At 36.9% G+C, this 21382-nt stretch overlaps 1 protein-coding gene across 1 annotated transcript; it reads right to left on the bottom strand.

The window, feature by feature from the left end:
• Window positions 1-254: 254 nt before the first annotated feature.
• LOC148742743 (uncharacterized) lies at window positions 255-16212 on the bottom strand. The gene is made up of 10 exons (XM_088748302.1): window positions 16086-16212; window positions 15031-15075; window positions 10172-10507; window positions 9719-9970; window positions 8981-9104; window positions 3829-3912; window positions 3530-3613; window positions 2696-2779; window positions 1467-1550; window positions 255-342 (listed from the first exon to the last, which is right to left on the bottom strand). Exons 2-10 carry the CDS (start codon window positions 15068-15070, stop codon window positions 255-257), a joined length of 1176 nt encoding a protein of 391 aa, XP_088604428.1. The 5' UTR covers window positions 15071-15075; window positions 16086-16212.
• Between the last annotated feature and the right edge of the window lie 5170 nt (window positions 16213-21382).

A 21382-nucleotide genomic window follows, 5' to 3' on the forward strand; every position in this document is an offset into this window, starting at 1 on the left:
TGACTAGCATGAAAAGAAAATCTCATAGGTATCCCGATGCGTGACAAGAAGACTCCTTGGACAAATTCCGGTCAGTTTTCTGGGCAATATAAGACTACGACGTGTTGTTATTAATCAAGACAAGGAGCTAGATATTAATACCACAAAAAACTAAGGTTCGAAAGACTAGAGTAGATACATTAGAATTAAAATAACTCTTCAATTGTTCACTATTGAAGCAGCAATAAAGGTTAGTTTGTACAAAAGAATCTTACTCACAACGTTATAAACGAACACGGGGAAGTCTGAATGCCAGAAAACACTCCTGGGTGTAATTTATTTAACTGGTTGTTGGACAAATCCCTACACGGTGAAAAAGAGATGACATCAAAATTAAGCGTAAGGTCTTACTTTATAATCAATATAATGACATATGGAAATTGGATAGAAAGACAATTTTTAAATTTTAAGGAATAACTCACTGTGATTTAATGCTGTTTCTCGTTTTTGTTAATATCTCTGTAAATTATTTTCTCTTCAATAAAGTTAACCTGACTTTCCCAGCTTGCTAAACCTTCAAATTTAAAGACCAAGTGAGATTGTATGACCAATCTTTTTTTATTTTCGTAACATTTGGTCATACAGGTCGAACGCCGGCAAATCTGAATGCTAGAAAACACTCCTGGAAGAAACTTTATTTAACTGGTTGTTGAAAAAATCCCTGCACGGTGCGGTGAAACAAACATGACATCAAAACTAAGCGCAAGGTTTGACTTAATAATTAAGATAATGAAATATGGAAAAATGGGTAAAAAGACAATTTTTAGATTTTAGTGCATGGCCTACTGTGATTTTTAAAGTTGTGTTTCTCATTTTTGTTAATATCTCTGTAAGTTCATTTCTCTTCATTCAAATTAACCTGACCCTCCCGGCTTGGTAAATCTTGATAGTCCAGGACCAAGTAATATCGTGTGACCTAATTTTTTGCTTTTCGTAACATCTGGTCATATGGGTAAAGATCAAGCTTGCAAAACGGTGGAAGAGGTAATTGGTGGAACGATAAAAGTAAGTGGATCTGTTCAGAGTCAATATTTAATGAGGCCTGTCAACAGATTTATATAGGCGTGTGAGTGGATGGTGAAGTGATAATTACTTGTGCAAATGTGAGGTGCTAATTGTGCGACAAATCATCATTGTCATCAGTTTAAACCTTTGGCTGAGATGAAAAATAATGGTTAGAAAACTAATATTGTCGAAACTGTTTTCCTAAGTATCGAATCGGAAGCGGGCCCATATTTTTAGCTCTGTAGAATAAACACCTCTTCGCCCTCAAGAAAGTTGGAGGCCTCAAATAAAACCCAGGGACCTAGCACTTATAATTATATTAATTCCAGACCCCTCGCAGGCCCTCACCTGAAGGGGAATGAATTGTAAAATAAATGGGCCTTATTTTTAACACGAATGTGCAATGGAAGAGTTTGACTTACAGCGCTAAATGCGACCAGAAGAAAAGTCTAATGCCAGCAAACACTCGTGGCTGTAGGTTCTTTAACAGGTTGTTTGACAGGTCCCTATGGTAAACAAGTCATCATGACTTAGTATGGGGTTTGAGTACTTGTCCAAAAGCTAATTTCCTGAAATTTGATCATCTTTGTTATTACAAATATATTTTTTTAAACTGTGGTCATAGCTATATTTCATACTTTTGCGGACCAGTGGTTACGTTTACTTACAGCACTAACAAAACTTACAGTAGAGTTGCTTACCTTTTACCGGAACAACTAATTTTTGCTATATTATTGATATAGTTTTTTTTCTTGGTGTTGTTGTTACAGGTCCTACAAGCAACTTTACCAATCAACTACTTTTCTTTCGCCTCTTTCTCCTTTTTCCTTGGATGCGCCACTAATATTACTCATATATGCGGAAATTATGTTTATACTTTGTTTGATTACTTGGTTATTCTCTTGGTGGCAATGTCCTTTTCTCATTTTCAGATGACTTCCTTGTAACCAAGGTGAACAACATATATGTACATGTAAAAGGTGTTAAGTGCCAGATATATGTACAACTTCGATATCTACAATATGTTCTCAGGCAAAGCAAATTTTGAGCGTGATGTTTGATGTGACCTCCATGACGAAAAGGGCAAATAGCTAGTCCTTATATATGTCGGTGACAATTTCTGAAATTGCGAAGAGTTGAATAAACGTTCATTCTTAAAGGAAAAATCTACAGCGTTGTGACATCCAATACAATGACCTAATTTCATGACCAAGTGATAGAGATACCGTTACCGATCGATTCAGTAAACGAGCCCTTTTACGAGGAAAATTAACCAATCAGTTTGAAAGGGCTACATTTGATGCATTTAATTCAAAAGGACAAATCTGTCAATTGTTCATGTATCAGTCTACGGTAACGTTCCTACCAGGACGTCCGCTCACTTAGACGAAGGCACCATACATCAACTAACCACTCAAACAAGAAAAGACGCAGCAATTCGTATGCATGAAGCGTGACATGTTGAATACTCACTCGAGGTCAACTCAATCCATTCATTTTGCATGTCATGCGTCACCACCACTGCTATAAGCACAGAGATAGGATTGGAGATATGGAGCATCCATCAACTCCCTCCCATGCTCGTTTTGATTGGTACCTATATATTTTTCCGCCTAATCTAATTCGCTCTAAGTAGAAGAGCCTTACTTACAGGGTTAAACTCGAGTACGAGGACATCAAAATGTCAGCGAACACTTCTGAGGATAAATTACTTAACTGGTTGTTGGACAAGTTCCTGCACAATGTGATAAGCAAGTCATTAAATCAAGTTTAAGGTTTGATTTTAAGATATGATAACATGCATCACGGTATGTTTTTGAAAACGAGTAAATTACTTTGCCGAAGAAACCAATTTAAAAGATCTCTTTTAAAGGAAACGAACTAATTAGCTTACCAAGTGCAAAGCTTCAAAGAAAATTCAGTTGGAGGAATGGTTAACCATGTAAAATCGAAACTTTTAATGATGAAAACCACTTTTCAAAAGCATCGGGAAAACTCGCAGTAGATGTTTTAGTGTTTGACGCAACATTTAGTTTAAAATTGAGGAAAAGCTGATAAACATAAAGAGGTTTTAGCTCGGTGGCCTCATGGCACCATTCCAGTCCATGCTCGAAGACTGAAATATACCGTATGCTGACCCAGGCCTCGGCTTCACGCCGACCAGCTACAACACAGTAGTAAAGTTAATATTGGTGTTGGTATTCCCATAATTAGAAATTACACTTGTGCTTTCGTCCGCGCTCAATCTCAAAAGCTAATTAATATACTATCAGAAGATAAAATCGAGATAGATTATATTTCCCGACCAAAAATTGCCTAAATAAACTTTGCAAGGTGAGAACTCAGAATGAATATATCTATTCATTCATTACTTAATTTATCTATTTATATCATTATTTATTCACGTATTTATTTATTTTATATCTTCATATTTCATTGTGTGGTTTTAATTGAAATCACTTTGCAGTAGAAGAGTTTTACTTACAGCTTTCGCAACCCATGTTTGAAAAATCGAATTCCAGCAAACACTCTCGGTGGTAAATCCTGCAGTTGGTTTTTGGATAAGTCCCTATAATAAAAAGGTCAACAAACTGACTGTTAGCTTTGAATTAACGTTATAGAAACTTTGATTGTCTTTTTTTTTCTTCCTATAATCATATTGAAATTACCTGTTGTTTCACATAATTTCAATTACCTGCAACTCAAATTAGATTATAAATATGTATACTATCTCATTATGGGGTTTTAATTGACATCGTCTTGTAGCAGAAGAGTCTGGCTTACAGCTTTAGCAAACCATGTTTGGAAACTCGAATTCCAGCAAACACTCTCGGTCTTAGATCCTGCAGTTGGTTTTTGGATACGTCCCTGTAATAAAAAGGTCAACAAACTGACCTTGAGCTTTGAAATAACGTTTTTTTTTCCTATAATTATGTTGAAATCACATGTTTTGTTTTACATCGTTTCAATTACCTGCGACTCAATTTAGATGATAAGTATGTATTTTAAAGTTTCCACTGGTAATGATCAAATTTTATCGTTCAAAGATTTAATATCTAAAGAGCAAATCTTTTATGTACTTCTTCTAAAAAATGGTTTAGAATTTAAAAACTTGGTTTACAATGTCAAATACGATCAGCGGAAAACCCGAATGCCGGCTTATGTTCTAACACAGGTCCCTATATATTATCGTGAATTATTAGGTAGTTTAATTATCTCGCCGCTGGACATGTTTTATAATATATATTGATCCTGAGGTAAGGAAATGAGTGTAACATTAAGTGAAAAAGAGTTCTCACTTTCTGATCATCTTGTAATGTTAGAAAATTCTGAAAAAGGCGACTAGTTCGATTGTTTTACGGCGCGACTTTACCAGAAATAGCAAATTAAAAGAGACAAAATGGAGATCGTAGAATATTTCAGTTTGGCCTAAGCTTCTACGTTCCTAGATTTAGTAGACGATGCGGCGAGAAACACCACTGAAACAATTATCATTAAAACTCTTTCGGGAAAAAGAGAAGTGTTCATCAGAGGTGTTGAGTACGAGAAGTAACAACATAAAGAATTTAATATATTTTAATTTACTGTCGTAAAGTCCAAATAAAATTTCTCTATCGCAGAAGAGTGAAAAGGAAAAGGTTTTTTCAGCTAGACAAAAGTTCCTCCTTACAGGTATCGTAGCCAGTGGTTGTTACTGAAAATCTCTGGTGACAAGGTCTTCAATTTGTTTTTGGACAAATTCCTCAATAAAAAAAAAAGTGAAAATGCCAAGTCATTTTCCCGGCTGCGAACATTGAACTGTATTTCTCACAACGAAAATCCCTTTTCCTTATATGTGACAATTTCGACCATAGGTAAAAAAATTGCTAAGAATCTCACACCGCATGTATCACTGAGGATTCATTCCCAGATTAAAACAGATGTTGAAAAGTTGAAGGAAATATGACATGATGTTACTTTAAACCCGCCAACACCGTAGTTGTCATTGATCACTCTAAAAATACATCAACTACTCATTCCCAATGAGTGTATTAGAAACAAACCCCATACCTTGAACTGGGCTATTCGATCGAATTTGGGGCTCTACTTGATCTTTATCTCCAAGGAACTTAACATGTAACTTAATGCATCAGCTCCTTCTAGATCATGTTGTTTGAAACTTAAGACCAAATGTGCCCAAAAATCGAACATTTTCAAAATTTGGTGGCAACAGCCAAAGAATCAATTCGGCTCATATTCTCAAGTTAGGTTGGTCTAAGAGTGAAACAAACCACTAAATACTTCGTTTGGCTGAATATCGATTTATTTTCGAGAAAATCGATAACAACTGAATTCCGCCAAAATGTGGCTTTTGAGGCTCAAAATTTCAGACGCATCTCGGAGCGTCGCTTCACAAAATGAAAAAACCTGATCGATTAAAAGCACCAAATCTTGAAAAAAAGCATCAAAACATATGTCGATTGTAATTTGAACAATTCTTGACCATTTATTTACACAATGTAGCTGAATTTATCCGACCTACTTCCAACTATATTAAAAATAGGTCAAAAGTAGCCCGTGATTTAACTATGTGCTATACAAAATAATTAACTAGAAATCTGGGTTTCGGAAGGCGGAAGGTAGTTCTTTTGGATCTCCAAAGGTTTTTATTGGAGAAATGATTCGGGATGATTTAATCAAATTTTAAAGTTGCATAAATTGCGTCGATTCGACGGTGTCGTCAATTAGTCGAAAATGTACACATACTCACGCTGTTTGTGCCGACTAGCGGCCGAATGAACGAGTTGCGAACTGGTATCGATGAGGTCACGTGGCTCAGTAGCACATGGTTGTGGTTTAAGACTAGTTTCGTGTTGGGGACCGTAAATGCTATGCTTGTTGCAGTTTTTGTTTCTTCCCTACCGTTAATTGCACAGAAAATGTAAGTGTCGTGTTTATAATTTCCTTCTATCCCGATTAGTTTTTAATTCAAGTTTCCTTTCGTTCAGTTTTTATCGTAGGCGTAGATAATTCAAGACAACACAAAATGTCACAAATGGTGGAAATGTTTGTACTTGGAGGTCGTCGGGCCCGAGGTTGTCAACGACCATCAGATGATCTTTTAATTATTAGAGCGTTTATATTATTCTACAACTAAGCGTCAGAAAATCTCTCTGCAAATTGTCCCCAACACACGAAAACTCAATTTTTTTTCGCAATTTACGTTCAATCTACTGCTTATTTAACATAATATGTACTTACCTTCGATGTTTCTGAGGATTGCAGTCCTGAAATTGTTGCATCTCCCTCTCACAATAGCGATAATACTTGGAAGGATAGTCAACCCCTCCTAATAATGACTGTTCACAAAGCGTATCTCGGGGTTTTTGATTTGAGGTTTCTCTATTCCCATTTCGTCGTAAAAGAGGCTGTAATTGCTTCACGTGAGAGATCTTTGCTTAAATGTTAGTCTTTAACCGAACCACGAACTAAATGTAAGCGGAATTTTGCTGGTTAAGAAACTTGTTTCTCGCGGTTGGAAAAAGGCTACTTAATTCAAAATGAGATCTACTGAAATCGACAACTTCGCAAAAACAGAACATTGTACTGTGAAACACGTGGTTTCAGGAACTTAGGTCTTATTTCAATACGAATCAGGAGTAAACAATCATTTAACCTCGCTCGTGATTTTAAAAATGTATCAATTAAATGTATCATGGTATTTTTTAAATCACTGTTTTAGGTGGATAAAGCTCATACTAGGTCAAAAAGAGCGAAAGATCTGCAAATAGCATAGACCATCACTTCAGATGTGCCGTTAGAGAAAAATGCAGTGTTTGAATACTTGTTTATTTCAAAGAAGCTGTATTAGAGTTAAAACTGGAAAACCACAACCTTTACTGAGAATTTAGTATCAGCCAACGTTCAGCAGATTTATATTTACACTACTTCTTTCCCAGAGCCTACCATGCCTAGTTAACGGTTACTCGTGCCGCTAGTGAGACTGCGACTCACGGAGTTCGTTCTTATATTCAGTTTCATCTATTACTGGCAGCGGTCCAAAAGCTCACGTCTGGTACTAAAACCATTCATTCTGCGTATCTCGAAACTCAAGAAAAGCCTAGAGTAATCACTGCACCAGCTGATACAGCAGACTCGAGTGCGGGTCGGTATGCCTAAGGACTTAAAGTAAAATACATGTTCGCCAAGCGTTTATTGTACGGATATTGTTTATTTGAAACAATGGCTTTGAAAGAATCAACCCAACTGGTGAGTTATTTGGTGTTCAGTCTTGTCGAAGACGAAGCCAGCCAAGTAAGAAGTCATTTATCCCCTTCTAATACGGTCGGGTTCAAAGCCATCAATGAATTACATGGCGATATATTATAAAGTGTAGATGACGTGTAAAGACACATTATAGGCCTGTTATCTGATCAGAACAGAATTTTCACGCCCACTGGGTAAAAGCTAACATCTATATTTTGCTAGCAAAAAAAAGAGCAAACAAAGCCATGTTTTCCTTCCAAGTTAATTAAATCTAAGAAGTAAATGAATTCTTCTTATAGACGGCCTAAAAAACACTTCCCTGTTTAGCTATAGCGGATCCGCAAGGTGCTTTAGTAATCCGTTAGATTTGCCGACAGGGCGCGGGTGTTTTCGCAGGCAGGGAGTTCAAGGTTTGCATTAGATATTTCGTTCATACTTTTACAACCACAATTTTCAACCAATTCTTGCAAAATAACTACATGGAGCTGCTTCCGCTTGCTGTTTAGTGAAGAAACGTCTAGTTCAAGTGCGGTGTAGATCTCCCTTAGCATCCCAACAGACAACTTGGACTACGCTTTGTGAATAATCATTATTAAGAGGCGTTGACTATCCTTCCAAGTAATATCACTATTGTGAGGGAGATGCAAAAATTTCAGGACTGCAATCCTCAGAAACATGGAAGGTAAGAGCATATTATGTTAGATAAGCGGTAGATTGAACATAAAATGCGAAAAAATTGAGTTTGCATGAGTATGTCTCAATTTTCGACTAATTGACGACACTGTCGAATCGGCGCGTTTTATGCAATTTTAAAATTTGATGAAATCACCCCGAATCATTTCCCAAAAATATCCTTTGGAGATCTAAAAGAACTAACTTCCGCCTTCCGAAACCCAGATTTCCATTTAATTATTTTGTATGGTAAAGTCTGTTTACGAGCCTAGTGGCCCATTAAGCCAGTGCTCAACTCCGGTTTCTGTAGCATGAAGCGACTAGGAGTATTTCTACTCTGGATCGAGTGCTCCGGGTTCGAGCCCCGGCCGGGACATTGTGTTGTGTTCTTAGAGTGGGATGCCAGTCCATCGCAGGGTTACCGCCAGCATTGATTTACCTGTACCCATTTAAACACCTGGGTGAAGAGAGGCACTGTGAGAGAAAAGTGTCTTGCCTAAGAACACAACACAATGTCCCGGGCGGGGCTAGAACCCGGAGCACTCGATCCAGAGTCGAGCGCACCAACCATGAGGCCACCGCGCCTCCACAACTATTTTGTATGGCACATAGTTAAATCGTGGGCTATTTTTGACCTATTTTTAATCTATTTGGAACTAGGTCGGATAAATTCAAGTAGATTGTGTAGATAAATGGCCAAGAATTGGTCAAATTGCAAACAACATATGTTTTGATGTTGTTTTTCAAGATTTGGTAATTTTATCAAACCAGGTTTTTTTATTTTGTGACGTGACGCTCCGAGATGCGTCTGAGATGTTGAGCCTCAAAAGCCACATTTTGGCGGCGGAATTCAACTGTTGTCGATTTTCTCGAAAATGAATCGATATTCAGCCAAACGAAGTATGCAGTGGTTTATTTCCTATTGAGACCTACTTCACTTTGAGATATGGGCGAAATTGATTTTTCAGCTGTTGCCACCAAATGTTTGACCATTGAACATTCGCTTTTAACTACTTACAGTTTTACAGTAGCTCTTGGAACGTTCTGTGGAATTGATCTCAGCTGTTTCTGTTCACAGTCAACATGTATTAAGCCCCTCATGTTACCTTTCAGAACTTTGCATCGACAAGGTTCAGGGCAGCCTAACAAACAATGACGAGCTATTCAGTAAAATTGATGTTTGGACACTTTACCTAAATTAGCTTTTAAATGCTCCACCTAGAGAGGATCTGTTTCATACCGTACGGATCTTGATTTTCATCGCATACCATTTTGCCCCTTGCCTTGTTAAATAGAAAAGTTTATTTAGGCAAAGAAATCTCATTTGCAGCGATTAATAGTTAAAACAATCGATTTTTATCAGAAGTCGACGAACATTGAATTGTGAGCAATTCAATGATTTCAGATTCTTTACCATGACAAGAGAGGCCCAAGTCAAAACCTTTCCTCTAACAGTATTGTAGAGAAAACATTTATTACCAGGCTTTTTAACAGGGTTTGTGTTACGCACCAAGGATTCATATATTGCTGAATAGTCCCAGAATTGCTTTGAGAAAAGGAAGAAAAGAATATCTGCTCTCCCTGGCTGCGTCGTTTTCCTTTAATGGAAGATACGCGGGGTAGCTTGGTAATAAATGTGTTCTCTTTAACACTGCTAGGTTGGTATCGTCCAAAATTTGTGAAAACATTTTGCTAAAGAGGGGTAACTACGTACACATAAGTATACGTTAACCTTAATTTGTTATGACAGACTTACTCTCGACAACGAGGCTGATGTTTTTCCTCTGCAATAGGCCATTACTGTCCACTTCGCAGCTGTAGTTTGCATTTCTTTCTTCTTCAGTAAAATTTAGTTGGAATTTTACACCTGTGCTGTTTTGCATAATAGCTCCATTTTTTCTCCAAACAATGTGTGGAGCCGGTCCACCTTCCGCAGGGCACCACAAAGATGAAGGATGGTTGAACAGGACAAACTGGGTCTGTGCTACAGCAGTTAGGTTTGCAGGGGCTAAAGAACAATTCAAAAAGACTTTAAGAAAATAACTTCTTTGTCTTGCCACGAGCGTGGGAAGAAGGGAAAATGTCTGAGTTCCAAGGGGAATTGAACCTCGAAAGGTCAGATCTGCATTCCAACGGTATACCTTACTTACTACTTTTACTCAATGATGCCAGCAAAAATTTCTTCAAATCAAACGCTGATAATTCCTACCTGTTTCATTCCTTTCTTTTCCCTCATAGTATGAATCCCACTCAAACCGGTATCTACGCTGAGGTGAAAATCTTAACCACATGTTATGTCCACTGGATCGCAGGGTAAAATAAGGAGTACTCCTTCCACAAAATACACCCAGTAGATTGGCAGACTGATTATAACCATCACGGATCTCAAGATACTCCTCATCACCACAAGGTGCTCCAGTCAACCAATCGGGCTTGTAGATGCTAAATCTTATTTCCACATATTGCCCTTTCTCCACCTGAATGAGCTGAGTAGTGTGAAATCGTGGGACACATTTTCGAGTGTATACTTCCGTGATTATTACAACTGGAAACAAATAACATCCTCCAATTAGGCAATAGGTATTTATAAAAACACAGTACATCAACACTATTAATCACTGCCTGTGAAGTCAGTTGAGTTCAAATAATTTGGCCTCAAATGTACAAGAAGAATGATTCGTTTGCATTACATCAATATACCGCGGTCCGGTTAGGTCAATTAGTTAGGGCGCCGGATTGTGTTGTGCGGGAGGTCGAGGGTTCGAGCCCTGGCCTGACCAATACTCATGGTCTTAAAATAAGTGAGGAGAATTTGCTACCTTTCTATATTCGAGAAATGGATAGATATTCTAGTCTTCTCGGATAAGGACGAGTAAACCGTAAGCCCCGTCTCCAGCAGGGTTAGGGGTAGGAGACGTTAATTTTCCACGCACGAGATTACTGTGTGGTGGATGTCCTCCCTTAGGTGGAATGGGTGGGTGTTGGCCCTGAAAAGCCCCTATGGGGAGTATGTATGTATGTTTGTAGGTATGTATGTAGGTATGTATGTATATCAGCGAGGGAAATTAACCTAAGAAAGCTAATAGCGCTTATGTAAAGGACAACCCCTAAAGATTTCAGCTTTTGATATAAAATTGACAAATCTATTACCAGCAGGACTATTTAACAATTATTCACCTCAAACTCAGTGATTAGAGTTGAATTTATTGTTGAACAATATTCAGAGCCTGAGGTGAATAATGTACATGTTTCGAGTGACTTCAAATGGAACCATCATATTGCCGAAGCCGTATTAAGAAGGCTAGGAAACGTCTGTTTTGCCTCTCTCAGTTAAAGCGCTCAGGTCTAGGTTCTGATGAATCAGTACAGTTCTATCGTAGCTGCATTCGCCCTATTACTGAATATGCCTGCCCGGTCTTTCGTGACAGTCTACCCGTGTATCTTTCTTGTGAGTTAGAGGCAGTACAAAAGAGGGCGATGCGTATCATATTCCCCTGTTTTCCTTATGACGAGGCGCTAGTTAAGGCAGGACTTGTAACTCTGTCAGGCAGAAGACAAGCCCTGACGGACAAACTTTTTAAGAACATTTTGGAAAACAAAAACAGTAAGCTTAAGAATTTACTCCCCCTACAAAATAGCAAACCTCAGGAAGTCACGCGTGTTCAACCCGGTTTTCAAGATTGAGAGATTTCGTAAAAGTTTCATTGTTTCAAATGCACTTAAGGCATAAGATTTTTCATTCCATATTTTAATAGTTTGCGCTTGTCGATCTAGTTTTAATCCTTTTAACTATGTAGAGACTTATATATATATATATATATATAGAAAGTTTAAAAAATTTGGAGGATGGACAACTTATTCTGACGTAAAAAATATAAAAAATTTTAATAAAAAACGTTTCGGTCAGAGACCTTCTTCAGTTACTTACAACTTTTGAAATAAAAAAAGAGCATTAAAAAGGATCGAAGTGCTAATGATTACGTAATTACAGATAACGACTAATGAACTGGTGCTAATAAACAAAAAACCTAATTAAAAGGAAAGCAATGGACAAAATAAAAGAAACAAATCCTAAAAACTAAGAGATAAGAATACTAAATATGTTGATATGAGCGATACACTTCAACAAAACCCCACACACCCTGGACGATTTTCGTTCCAATGCATTGATCAGGTACCGGCCCCTAGTGGCTCTGCAGAGATCGATAGGCTTTTAATCACAAAAGAGGCTTATTGGAGTGCTCAGTTGTTCTCTTTGGCATCCCATGGTTTGAATAAAAGAAAGGAATTTCATTCGAAAAATAGAATTTGCTATAATTAATTTTCCATCTCATATTAGGCGCTACTAATTGATCGTTCAAAGGCCCTTTTCTTGGATTTTGTCGGCCCTTTCCGGATTTGACTCAAAGGCCCTGCCAAGGGATCTCATTATGATTAGTATCATTTAAGGGCCCCTCCAGGGATTTTGTTGCTAATTTGCCCTTTCGGGCTCCAAAGGCCTTGTTTGGGGATTTTGTTACGGTTAACAGTTGTATTAAAAAGTGGGCCTTCCTTCTTTTAATGCTCGCTGCATTGCTTTTTTGCAATTGATTACGCCACTCATATTAACATATTTAGTATTCTTATCGCTTAGTTTTTAGGGTTTGTTTCTTGTATTTTGTCCATTGCTTTCTTTGTTATTAGGTTTTTTGTTTATTAGCACCAGTTCATTAGTCGTTATCTGTAATTACGTAATCATTAGCACTTCGATCGTATTTAATGCTCTTTTTTTATTTCAAAAGTTGCAAATAACTGAAGAAGGTCTCTGACCGAAACGTTTTTTATTAAAATTTTTTATATTTTTTACGTCAGAAGTTGTCCATCCTCGCCATTTTTTAAACTTTCTACGTTCGTGTTGGCTGTAAGGTTTGGACTGCGAATCTTTATTGATCCTCCTGGCGCGGTGCACCTTTGTTGGCCTCAGGTTTCCATTAACGACTTGCTATTTATATATATATATATATATATATATATATATATATATATATATATATAACTAACTGCAGACAGTACTGTTTCGGCCTTCTGGGCCTCATCGGTGCAGTGCTGATGCTAGGATGGAGGAGAACCGAGAGGGTCACCCCAAACGACCCAACATTAATGGTATCGTCTAAGCCATGCCAGAGTGCTCAAACTAGAATAAACTAGTGAGCATGCCATGTAAATATGACGTAATTCAACCGTTGGATTGCAAAGTTATAGCGGGGTTCCCACGCGCGCGAAGCGCGTGTGGGGCAGAGCCCAATACCTACGGAATATGGTCAACCTCTATACGTTTGGTTGTCACGTGACTTACTGAGCGTGCGTACGTGCGTACGTGCCCTCTGTCATGTATGCCATCGCGAAAGTACTATATGATCAAATTTGAAAATATGGCGTCCGCGCGGCCGACCCTCAAAATTTTAGGGTCGGATTTTTCGTTCATTTGCGATCGAGTTAGACCTTGTGGAACTCAGAATGTAAGGTAAGAATGCTGTAGAATACTTTGCCTGGAAAAGAATGGATATCGAGGTCTTAAAGGTGACAGAATAAGCTCTCGAGTCAACGACACTACGATTCTCTAAGGCGATGCGAATTATGGATGTAAATTGAAAACCGAACTTTTGGACTTCAAGCAGGGCCCAGCGACAATTTGACGATTCGATGACCCGGTAAATATTATGTTAGAGTAACAATGTGTTCAAAAAGTATTGTTTAATATAAGATTTTGCGTCAAATTGAAGTTTTTTCAGAATTTTCAACATAACGCTGCGCAATTTCTCATTGGCCTTGAAAGCAAGTAAACAACGATCTAAGCATGATGAATTTTACCGGGTGGGCTTCCAGAAATTGGTACCTTTTTCGCTTATAACAGCAAATCAAAAACTGTTTTGAATAAATCTGTCGTCCCGAAATATTTCTTGCCCATTTTAGTCTTGCTAGATACCATGGAACTTGAGATCTCTTCACTCATGGACAAATTCGCACATTCCATTTTGAATTATAACATAACCAAAGTAAAGCATGCGCTCTGATTCGTCAATTTAGCGTCCCCCATTTGCCCATGGGTGTAGGCTGCTGACGTGAGCAAATGTAAAGACTATTTTTCCGCGCGCGCTTGTTTTTTCTGGTCACGTAAGATTTGTTAAATAAAAGGCAACTCTGATCCACATGCCCATTTGCACACATGCGAAAATATTTAGCGATTTTTATCTTTTATCTTGATTTTTGAGTTAAAACGTAATATGCACCTATCGCTTTTTTCGTCGGAAATAAGTTCTTTAATTAGTCTTCTTTCGCTGGAGCTTGTTTTTTGGAAAATATGATTTTTAAAAATTTACTGCGCATTGTGTAAACTTGCTTTCTTGGTTTCTCCAAAATTTTGACTTTTCACAGTCAAGTGTTACACGTAAGTGTCAATGGGTTTAATCCATACTGAAAAAAATGTTTGGGTAAAAATTTTAAACATATGTAAAGAAATTTTATTGCAAAATTTTCACTTATTGGGATCTCCGCTTTTAGGCTTGGCTAAATCTATATATTATAAATAAACTATCTATTATCTATCTATCTAATTGTTTTAGCATAATTGCTTGGGTGCTTTCGAATTCTGCTCAACTGAAAATTCGTTTTGAAGCTGAAACCGTTTAGTTGAAATTGTTTTCATTAGTCGTATGGAGATAAAGAGCCAGTTTCCACTAGAATTTAACAGGTTCGTCAAAAGAGCTAAAAACTTCATATCTTTCTTTTGAAAACTCCGAAAACTAAATAGCACCTCTATTGCTCCTTGGAATTGAATTTTCTTTATCGTGTTCATCATTTCCTTGGCAACACTAACATAACACGAGGCCGTCATTTTAAAATTTAGACAGATTATTCACCTACAAAGTGACACAGGCGTTTAATTTATGGAAGCCCAAAATTTGCACAAAAAAAACTACGTCATTAAGAACTTTTTAAATGTCCCTCGGCGAACGCAAAATGTTCTCCAGTCTCATGCTGATGAAAAATGAATTAAACTTCTTAATTCAATAGGAACAACTAACTTACTGAAAATAGGAGTGAATTTCCACATGCTGTTGATAGACATCTTTCCTAACAAAAGGAAGTATATGAATGTAAATTACGTGCATCCTGAAACCTATACAGAGCAAAATTCATAAACAATGCCTGTCGAGTTAGGCCAATGTTATCTTAGAAAGAATTAACAACTCGTAAAGTAGACGAAGTGTGATTGTTAAACGACTTTAACAGCGTAATGACTTCTTTGACTGTTATCAGAGAATTACTTGCCAGTCTTGCAGATGCTAATCGATTCTACACAAGTGGTAAATTATTTTTCCGAATACCTTGAAACTGACTGTGTATTGTTTTCCGAGACAAAAGAGATTATTCTTGGTTCAAAAACATTCTTTGCAGGAAATATGGAAAACTATAGAATTTAATGCCGTCGTTTGCTCCTATAATCCTACATATCGCTCTTTTATCCTTTTCTTGCTTTTTTCTTTTGTTTTTGTTTTTGTTTTTTTTTTCTTTTTTTTATTTAGTTCCATCTACAAATTTTTTACACATTCATTAATGGAAACCTCACACATGTTACAAGCCGGTAAGTAATAACATTCATCTCTCAAAAATATTAGATAATTTGAAATTTGGGAAATATCAGTACTTAAAATCCTCGAGTCCAGTCGGTCAATTATCCTGTGCGGACACGTGCTTCAGTATCAAAAACTCTTTAGTATCCAAAACTCTGACGTTGTTTTTCAGCCAATTCTGCTCAAATGTACATCGAAAGTTTTGGGCCCGATAAAAACAGAGGAAGAACCCGTGTCAGTAGCATTTTTTATTCGTTCTTTTCTGCTATTTTGTACTTTTTTTCTTCACGAGGGTGAAGAAGTTTGTTTCTTGTAATAATCAGTGTTGTTTCATGCCCGTTTAGCTAAGTTCACTCGAGCTCATCTAAACTCAAAATAATTCTACACGATGTTTAAAGTAATAAAATTCATCTCTGGTTCCTGTCGTACGAATGACTTAATTGCCTAGGTTCAACCTGATAAATACACTTAATAAACCAACAGAGCATGCATAACAACAGAGTTGCCTACCTGAGAGGAGAATATCTCTCAACTTGAGTTATCCCACTGCACGTGCTCTTCAACTCGCTTATACCATCGCACGGAGAATTTTCCTTCGGACCACTTAGGGAGAAATGATAATTTTGACATATGTTCCAAGCTGTCGCTTTCATATGATGAAAGAGAAGAAGCTTGCCGTTATTTTTTATTATTTATTCATATGAAGTTAAAAATTTAAGTTTGACAAGAATTTATTTTCAAAAAAAAAGATGATGCTCTTTTCCTGGAATTAACATGGAGGGAAGTTGTGAAAGAATACTGGTGAAAATTGATGAAGTCAAATGTTTCTGTTAGGATCCTATGAAACATTTTAGTCTCAAGATGGTGATTAATAGTTGCTAGTATGCATAGAGTCTCACTTTTTTTTTAAACTTATTTGAAAAGAAATTGACAAGACCTAAAAGGTCGGAGCCTCAGAAGAGAAAATTGAAAAAGCTCAGCTCTTACAAATGGTAAACCAAGTTAGATGTTCAAAAAGTAAAGGAAATAACTTCCAACATGTACAAGAAACTTCAGTGAGGCAGCCTAAAGCCTCGTCCACACCACGACGAATAAAGACCGAAAATTAGGCCCTTGTTATACCCATGCTCGAATCTGCAGTAGTCTCTGTCAAAAGTGAGTTCTGCTGTGAAGAAGGGAAAGATTTTATGTGGACGAAAAACTCGTGTTGTGTTGAGTTTCCGGTAGGCCGTGTCCAAATTTATCAAGCCAAATCTAAAAGAAGTCTTACAGCTACTAGTAACTCGAAATTGTTGCTTTACTGTTACTCTGATGTTGTTTTTCGGAGCTGTTTCTACTCAAATGTAAGTAGACATTTTGGCCCTGATGAAAAAATTGGGAAGAACCTTCATGAAACGAATTTTTATTGATTCCTTTCCGTACATTTTTCTACTTTCTGTTGGTGAGTGAGTTTGTATATGTCCCGTTTACTCGCCATCCTGTCAAAAAATTAAATTTTTAGACTACATGTTTCAACAGGTCAATTTCGTTCCTGGTTCCTGTAGTAATAATTTTACTTGCCTCAGTTAAACATGATAAATACATTGAATAAACCAACAGAGCACCTATTACAACAAAGTCACCTACCAGTCGCATTTACCATCGAACTGAAAATTTTAATAGTCAGATCACTCAGATAGCACAATAATTCTGACAGCTGTTTCAAGCTGTCGCTTTAAATGACAAAGCAAGGAGCATCCAGCAACTTATTTATTCATGTTAAGTTGGAAATAAGGTTTCATGTACTCGTATCGGAGTCATTTTAAAATAAAGATCAATCTCTTTTTCTGAGAATCGGCCCATGGGAACATTGTTAGAGTTTACCGGAAAAAACAAAGGTAGCTCAAAGTACTTTTTAAGTTTCCATAAAAAACTTTGGTTTTGAGATTGTGGTTGTCAGTTCAGTGATAATTCGCTTGCTTTCTCGCTGGCTAAATTATGGGTTTCTTCTCGGTGAGGTCTCTGTCTCTGTCCCTATATTGGCGTGAGGCTACACGATGCGGAAAGAAACTTGGAAGCATTTTCTGAGTCAAAAGGCCGTTTTCATTCTGTTAAGAGAGCAACGCGATCAGGACATGTCAAAATTTGGGCAAAGTAAGTACCAGATTAATTTTCAGTCTTTGGCATGACATTTATGAAAAATGCGTTACTATTAACATGAATGCTCAAAATGTTTTTCAGTCTTTTTTTATGGGATATTGGGTACTTACCGTTGTTAATGAACTAGAATGACAAAAAGAGTATTAAATTCTGAATCTTTAATCATAGCGTTGTAGGATATATTTCATTGCATAGATATGCTTTGATGCGCACGAGTCTCTTCAGGAATAATAAGGAGTCATAGAAAATCTCTAGTTCAAACGCCGTGCAATTTATGCGTGCGTTTCCAGTGGAATAAGTTCTTAAATTTTATCCGTTTGTCCTGATACATGCTTGGAAAATGTTTGTACCGCAAAGAGGTTTTAGTTTTTCATTATTCATTTCATAAAGTGATGTTTTTAGAATAAAATCTAACATGAAGTTTATTCTGCTATGACCAATTCAAACATGAAGGCATGAAGTAACATGAATAACAGTGTTTTGAAATGAACTAATAAGATAGATACGTTTCTGAAAGAAAAAATTTAAAAGTTTTCGATTTGCAAGTCTTCCTCGAAAAAAACTATTGATTGAAACCAAACTGAAACCGAAAATGTAATTAGAATCGTAAGCCTGTCATCAACAGAACATGAATATCGTCCATGCTATAAAGGTACACAGACAAATCCTGTGACCACGAAAGAAAGGTCACTGCAGTTCGTATTGGAGCTGTGCTGAATATTAAATTTATAACAAGGTTTCTCTGTAGCAGAATTTTTCAGGGAAAGTTCTGACCAAATATTCTGTGTATGTGAAAGCGGTTATTTTGGGATAAACTAAGGAGAATTAGCGAAGGACTAAGTTCCAAGAAGGTTTATTACTAATGGAATTTGTTTAATCTACAATGCAGGTTAAAAGTCTTGAGACACTTAGCATGGTATCACTAAAATCGAATTATTCCCCACCCTTCTCACCCAAACAATGTTGAATTTTTTGCGCTTTGTAAAATAACTTTACTAGAAGTGATGACGGTTCAGTTTTACCAACATTGTTGGAGGAGGGAAGGGAGGGGAGGGGTAGTTTGTTTGCCTGAAGTGGCAAACAGTGGTCTTTCAATAGCTTTCCCAAGGATTTTTGACCCCCCCTTGTAGTCCTATGTAAAAGAAATGGGAAGTGAGTATTTATTTGGACCGGGACTTTCTGTATTGAATGAAATCTTGTTATTTCTCGAGATGTTTAGTGAGCAGCCTATCTTGTTCTTATGTACCAAATTATAATAAACCGTAGATTACAAACAATTTGTTGATTTTACAAGAACTTTTACAAATGTTCGATTCCTTTGCTCGATATTTTAGATTAGCGTAGGTGATCTTCTAGGTAATGTTCGTAATGGTGCAGTAAACAGTTGTATTGAAACCCACCTCACTTGTTGGATTCGGAGGAAAAAAACGTAGAAAATGAATGAACAGGGCCTTTCAATTCAAATTCTTTAATAATTAACTGCAATATCCGTATGAAAAACAAATAAAGAAACATGCATTAGTAGCAAGAAACAAGAACAACAATTTTCGTAAAATTTGCCTTCTTAGCGGTAAGGAATTAACACCTCCTAAAAGTTATAGCGTAAAAGCAATTATTTGAACAGATTCACTTGGCTACCACGACATCACCCAGTGTGCCATATCGATATCTTCAAAACAACACATTTCATTAAGAATTTCATTTTACAGTCCGTTGGACAAAAGTATAATTCCAGAGTATCTAACGCAAACAGTCAATCTTGATTCACGAATCATTCATACCAGTAAATGTCATTTGCAGATTTTCTGGTCATGCTTAGACATACTCCTCTAGGAACTTTAAGAAACAATATTCTATTGAGGAGGAATAGCAACGACACAGATAACTCACAGATCTGTCGTCCTGTTTACGCTGTCCTTCGTCGTTAGTGAATCTAAGATGGTCAGGATACGGCTCAACTTGTCACGTGATAGCTCCGGCAGATGCCGTTGAATCTCGTCACTACGAAGCAATCCGAGGAACTTTGTGAATGAGTGGTTGTTCTAATCTAGGAAACTACATTTTTGCAGGAAGAATGTTCTAAGCGTTAGCATCTTTCATCATTCTATTAAAAGCACTTGTGCCACTCTCTCGCGCTCTTTGACGATGCCGAAATCACCGGACATACGTCCTTAGCTATGTAGGCGTTAATCTTTATATCATACACGAATCTTTATCCAGGGAGATCATAGTCCGCTTAATTGTCATTAAGCTTGCTTTAGTATGTGATTTAAGTTGTCTTTTTGTCGGTAATCTTTCAGCGACGTATTTGCTGTGACCGCTTCCAAACTTGAAATTTAAAAACAAACTATGCTGCTTAGTTTTTGGAAACAAAAATTTCAACACTAAATATCGAGACAGAAGTTATTAATTGTATTCCAGTTCAATTCTTAAAAAGAAATACATAAGCACGAAGCCGTGGTTATTTACTCTATTCTTATCCAAGAATTGCATGAATTTCTCTGTTAGGTAGAAGGGAATTTAATTCACTTTAGAATAATTCTGAATTCCTTTCCTGTTATCACTTGATCACAGTCAAATAAAGATGAGTTAATCAAAGCGTAAATCCACCATGGAACTTTATGTATTTAGATTCCTTGTGAAATTACTGCTCAAGTCTCCGATGCAGACTTTGCCGGAATTTCTTCTTTGAAATCCATATATGTAATATGTTAAAAATATATTTTCGTGGAGCTTAAAAAGGTGTGCGAGAGTTAACAGAGTTTGGTATGAATGAATTACATTTAATAATTCATATAACACAAACAAAATTGTCTTATAACTGCTGCCCGGTTTTGGACAGCATAATTAACATTATATCCCAAATGAGCTCGCTTTTTGTAACAACAAGAGTTGAAAATATCGATTGTTTGCCGGGTTCCTTTGCTCACAAGCGTTTTTATTTTCTTTATACGTTCCCAGGTTCTGTCTTCCTCACCACTACAAATATTTTCTTCCTGATCCATGAGAAATATTTTTTTAACTCGAATAAAAGACCGGGACAATTTTGTTTACCACTTCGTTTGAAACAAGCCAATTAGACTGAGGTTGACGAGGATAAAGTTTTGCGATTAAAATAAGGTGCTCCTATTATTATTCCTAAAACCTCGATTGATCCCCAGTTAATCTGGTGCCTTTGTTATTGCGGGTAAAACATATTTCAAGTGATGATATGAAAAAAGCAATAACAGTAAAGATGAATTAATCAAACTGAAAATATGTAGAGATCTGCTTATTCAATTAACTTACGGGAAATTTTTTTGAGGGCAGCATTGAGTACTGCAGAATTAGGTGTCACTTAACCCCGGTTAAAACACGTAAAACATTTATGTTACTAAAAATTACATTGTGAGTTTGAATGGAATTAGTAACACAGTGACTTCAATTGATCAGGTAAACAACTAAAAGAGAAAGTATCTCTGGGAAACTCATGAAAACAATGTATAAACCCATCTCTTGGTCTCTTAAAGATTATGACCTTGAGTACTTTCTGTGGGGAAATAAATGTAATTTAGAACAGTCGTGCGGCATTCAAAATAAGATGGTCATCCGAGGTCGAACTCAGCATGAAACTGTCTCTAACAAACTCAATAAAAGAAATGCCTTCTAATGCCATAGACGGGCATTAT

Source organism: Stylophora pistillata, chromosome 1 (genome assembly GCF_964205215.1).
Source record: "Stylophora pistillata chromosome 1, jaStyPist1.2, whole genome shotgun sequence".
Taxonomy (NCBI): domain Eukaryota; kingdom Metazoa; phylum Cnidaria; class Anthozoa; order Scleractinia; family Pocilloporidae; genus Stylophora; species Stylophora pistillata.

Excerpts from the sequence above, each read along its gene's own strand:
- LOC148742743 (XM_088748302.1), bottom strand. The coding sequence starts at position 15,070 with ATGTCTATCAACAGCATGTGGAAATTCACTCCTATTTTCA. Across the intron at positions 9,971-10,171 it reads AAAAGAAAGGAATGAAACAG|CCCCTGCAAACCTAACTGCT; the intron begins GTAGGAATTATC and ends ATTGTTCTTTAG. Across the intron at positions 9,105-9,718 it reads CATCAGCCTCGTTGTCGAGA|GCTGCCCTGAACCTTGTCGA; the intron begins GTAAGTCTGTCA and ends ATTGTTTGTTAG.